Source organism: Nomascus leucogenys, chromosome 13 (genome assembly GCF_006542625.1).
Source record: "Nomascus leucogenys isolate Asia chromosome 13, Asia_NLE_v1, whole genome shotgun sequence".
In the NCBI taxonomy this organism is placed as follows: Eukaryota; Metazoa; Chordata; class Mammalia; order Primates; family Hylobatidae; genus Nomascus; species Nomascus leucogenys.
This window is the reverse complement of record NC_044393.1, coordinates 91,574,623-91,579,891: the sequence shown is the minus strand read 5'-3', so window position 1 is coordinate 91,579,891 and position 5,269 is coordinate 91,574,623. Positions and strand designations below refer to the sequence as shown.

Sequence of the window (5,269 nt, the reverse complement as noted above, 5' to 3'; positions counted from 1 at the left end):
GGCAGAATTAGGGGAAGAGTAGGCAGCAGAGGCAGGTGGCTATCTGTGTGGCTCTCTCCACCTCTATCGGCGGCTTCTCTGTGACGTGATCACTTCGTAGAATCCAATTGCCTTTGGCATCCTGCTCTATACAAGTAACAGGATATATGAAACAATTGTATTCAGCCACTGGAAAGCAGACAACGCAGGACTGTGATTCTGCCAAAGCACCAAAACATGGGGCAATTTCTGCACACACACAGTGGGGAATAGAGCAACAGAGCATGGCAAATTTTGAGTTGTGGAAACAGGTTACAAAATCAGCAGGGGCTGAGGCAGCTAGAATTTTCAAGGAAAGACCACCAGAGAGGAGGAAGCTGCGTAAGAACTCCAGATGTTTGGAAGAATTATCTTAAATTTTTGGCTAAACAGTAATATGTGTCTGTGTAGGAAAAAGCTTTAAAAGGCATTGGAGAGAAACCCCAGAAAGGCTTTACTGGCATCTGCGGAATGGCCATGCGCTAGTAATGAGACAAAATTAGGCTAGAGCAGGAGTTGGTGAACTACAGCCCATGGTCTAGACACCTATTTCTATAAACTGTTTTATGGGCAGGGGGCAGGAGGGGAGAAGTAGTCCAGAATGGCCGCATGAGGAGTTTTGAATACCCTCTCCCCAGAGAACAAGACATAACTGCTGAAAATTTAAGAACAACCATTGGGGATCTCTGAAAATTCATGAGTCACGATCAATTACCTGAATCTGACCTTGGGTTAATACTTCTTGGCGTCTTAGAGAGTTGGAAACATCTAGCGTTGTTAATCTCTATAGGTGGTGATGTAATCAACCATTCCATAGTAGGGATATCTGCATTGTCTTTCAAAATTAAAATGAGGATGAGGACACATTCATTCTCATCCTCTGAAACCGACCATCTATAGTTAGGAGGTACCAATTCTTTCTTATGCTCGTGAACCTTATGTACTCAAATATCTATTTTTCCAATCCATCATTATAAGTATTTCAGCCCACTAAAGGCCATAAAATACTGGCTTTTAGAAAGCTATTCTGGTAGATTTCAGAAATCCCGTTTCTTCTGAACAAGGCTATGGTACTTTATATTTTGTATTACTATTAAAAATTTAAGTCAGACTCTAATAATTTTAATGTATCTTCTAAAGCACCACATCTAACTTTTTCATAGAATTCCTATTTATATGCCACATGAGTGGTTCATCAACAGATTTATATTAGGGAAAATAGTTAAATGCGTTATAAATAATGCATGATCCAGGCAATTTATTTGTCTTAAATTCTGGCACAAAGTTTTAGGAGTTCTAATTTTCCTACTTGATAAGAAAACTGCAAGACTGCACCAATGTTCCTATGAGGGAAGTTCCTTCTCTTTCTTAGGGCATGGATTCATGAGAGTGAGGTTCTGTCTTGTCTCGTTTTGCCCTTAAATGCAAAGAGCTATACAGCTGTAGGATTCCTTTCAAGTGTAGAGGATCACAGATGTCTGCCAGACTGGGTTTGCACTGGCCAGTGTTAAGGTAAGAGGTTCCTTCTTATCCAGAGTGGCATTGTTCTCATCACATATATCTCTTTGGTTTATAACTTCCAGGCATTTAAAACAAGTCTATCTGGCTTGTTTATTACCTTATTTCCAGAACCTGGAACAATGTCCATTATACAGGAGTTCCTAAATACATATTTGCTGAACAAATGGCACAAGGACGAACATCAGTAGGCAGTCTAAGTCCTGAGTCTTGTTTACAGCATTGTAAGTTTCATCACTCACATCTGAGTGTCACCTCTGTTTCTGTCTCTGTGATTAGGATATCCACAGAGTCTGTGGGACTAGAATATAGGAGCAGGGGCTGGAGAGGAAAATGGGGGTGAATATTGGACTGAATATTGGACTACCAGAGGAATGTGTGGAAACATACTACAGTGTGAGTGCCCAAGGCAGACAGGCTACCTATGCCCAGGACTCACTGCCCTCAGGAGGCAAAGGGACTCATAGCAGAGGAACCTGGTACCATAGGCAGGCTTGGAGCAGCAGCGGGGCCTCAAGCTTCAGAGCTCTAAAAGCTCTGCCTCCAAATTCTGTGTGTTGTTTCTATTTTGTCTCTGTTACCTGCAGCTCTCTAAAACCCTGCACATATTTGCTTGGCAAGAAATTGGCAAGTTTTTAAGGATCAAAGAGGGGTCTCAGACTCTCAGATAAAATAAAACAGGGTTAGTTTTTCTAGGTTAAACTAATGTGTTGTCAGCACTAACTGCATACTTCAGAGAGTATACAGGTGACTAGTTCATGTCTATTAATGAGGAAGGCAGGCAGGCAGGAAGAAAGGAAAGAAGGAAGGAGAGAAGATTGAGAAGGACAAGAGAGAAATCAATTTATTTTTATTGAACCTGAGCTTCTTCTGGAAAGACAGGCTTTATGCAGTTCGTGTAAATTGATCATCTCTAAATAGTATGGTTCTAAATTGTATGGTTCATACAGAAGAACTATGAAAAGGTCTAAGCCAGCCTGTAGCTAAATCCAGGGTTCTAGTCCCAGTGGTGAAAGTGCTAAACCTGTAGGTCTATTATCTCCCAGCTGGGCAGGGATGGGGTGGGTGTATATCTGTGATACCACCGCACATACCTACTCTCGGATTCCAAGTGTCATTTTTGATGTAGTCAGCTTGCAGTTTATGGTGACCCTTTCCTCATATCTCACAGCCTTCTGGACTGCATGTTGGGCTAGTCTGGATAAAGGATGCTCTACAGCTTCTCTCACCACTCTTGGAGGCAGCTGATTTTCTGCCTGCACCTGCCCCCTGAACATCCTGTCACTTTTTCATCTGTGTTCCATCCTCATAGGCTCCCTACCATGCATATAACCATGATTCAAAGTGTACTACTTGAGGAAAACACCTCAGCATCTCTACAAGTTAAAGAGTTTATGTTTAATTTCTCACCTTCTAAGGGAGACTCATTCATCCTTAAAGGATCCCTTGGGATCAAAATTTAAGGTCTGCATTTTTTACCCTTCATCCTCCCAGGTTTGTCCCAAAGACCTTCTTTCTCTATGCTGGTCTTCGGTGCAACTCAATGCTAGTCAACCAGTGAGGCATAGTCACAAGGGCTCACCCCTCTGGCCAAGACCCAAAGAAAAGCGAGTGCAATGTTGGTGAGAGTGTGGAAATCTTCTGGCTTATAACCATTTACCTTCCTATCCGAAGGTCTGACTTAGAATCCATGTAAACTCTGAAGAGAGAATGAGCTCCAAAAGTAAATTGTCTACCTTTTGATCCTGGCTCCACCACAAACGAGATACGTGATAAAGGGCTAGTTAGTCTGTGTCTCAGTTTCCTCATGGATAAATGGGTAAGGTTACAATAGTATTAACTTTCTGAGGTTATTATAAAACTTATATGAACTATAAATATATGTGAAGAAGACTTAAGGTCTAGCATGTGTTAAGTGCTTAGTAAATGTTAGCTATCATTATGTTATTAATATCATTAAAGCAAACAATTTGTAAAAGCTCTTTTGTAATAGATCTTGTCATATTTTTCCTAGATTATCTTTATTTAATGTGCAAAGTTTTACATTTTTAGATAGCCATATAACTATATTTTCTGCTTTTTTTCTCAGAATATCATTCTCATTGAGGGATGTTAATTATAAGGTAATTTGTAAATATATACTTCCATGTGACAATTTATGAGGTTGCAACATTTCTCACTCAGCATTTTTTTTTATCTTCATTAAGGGGAGCAGGATCTCCCATCTTCTTCCTTCCTATAGTTTTTCTTATTGACATTTGCTTTTGCTCTTATGCACCTTAATGACATTATTACTCTCTTCTATACAGATGGCTCCATGATCTTCATCTCCAAATGTACTCTATTTTCAATATCATTTCTTTATATATTTATGGTTTCCATTTGGTCATCTCAGTAGTACCTCCAACTCCAGATATGAGCAGATTAATGTATGGTCTTCTCTTTTTTTCTCTCCAGTGTGGTTTTTCCTCTGAGACATTTTTATCTTGGGATACTTGTGCTTTCATTCTCCCATTAATGAGGTAGTTGCTCCAGGTCTAGGCTGAAAATATGTGGATTCTCCAGGAGGATTAAATCCTATAAGAGTTCATCGAATGCCAGAGACTTGAGTTTATATGACATTGGGTCTCCATAATTCTTCACATATCACCTCTTATATTTCTAAGCCTCTGACTTAGATTAAAACAATGAAAAAAAGAAAGAAAATGTTGCTATTCATCTTCTGAAAAGGACAGCATGGGTTCTAAATGTGATCCTGGGAAAATACCACCAACTGAATGCCAGGCATGTGTAACCACTTTTCTACTCTTGGCATAACTGTCAATGGTTTTTATTGGTTTGTGCTCAACTTCTGTCTACAGATAAGATATTGACAGCCACAAAGCCACTTCCTATTGTTGTGAGAGGTGGTGAGGGAGAAGTCCTAGACAAAGCACCTGGATCTGGGAAATAATGAGGTTTGTGAACAAAGAGGAGGAAGCACTGCAGCTCTGTGTCTCTGCTGGTGGCACACAGGTACACAGCTGCGTCCCCCAGGCCTGGTGAGTGGATGTCAAGAAAGCAGAAAGAAGTATTTGGCCTCCTGGATTGGAAGTTATCAGGGGTGTCTGCTTCATTGTTAAAATCTTTGTCATAGTAGTGGAACAGCAGCTTTGGGGCCTGACTTGACTTCTGCTGGTACCAGTACATGACATTATGGTTCAGATTCTGAGAACAACTCAGGGTCACTGGCTTTCCCAACTGGGTAACCTGGTATCTTGGATTCTGGATGACCATGTCATCCCCATGACCTGTAGAGAAAGAAGACAAATTTGGAGTCAGAGTTAAGGAGAACAGTGTTACCGCTGTGAATGAAAGGTGCAGACTGAGGACAAGATAGCTTTGCTCAAAGATTTCCTTTCCGCCCGGTACTCACCTGTTCCAAGGAGACAAAGGGCCATCCATTGGAGAAGCCCAGGACCCATGGCGGGAATACCACCCCATACAGGAATGAAGCATCTGTCTGTCTCAGGCTCTGATTCCTGGGTTGAGGGGCGGGATTTTAGAGAGTCTCCAGTCCCTGATAGGCAGATTTGCCTGCGATGACTGTTGCTGTTGACTTTACCAGGGCCGAGGTCATTCCTTGTTGCAGTGTGATACACAGCTTCCTACTTGGCAGGTACATGGGCTTGTCTGGAACAGGGATGGAACAGATATTTATTTTCTATATCATTTGCTGCTTCTTTGAGACAGG

The 5,269-nt window shown here is 41.2% G+C and overlaps 1 gene segment (V, D, J or C); it reads right to left on the bottom strand.

Annotated features, from left to right (window-relative positions):
- Positions 1-4,380: 4,380 nt before the first annotated feature.
- On the bottom strand, positions 4,381-5,068 carry LOC115838047. The segment is given in 2 exon segments: positions 4,381-4,826; positions 4,952-5,068. Coding segments are annotated over 2 exon segments (495 nt in total).
- Between the last annotated feature and the right edge of the window lie 201 nt (positions 5,069-5,269).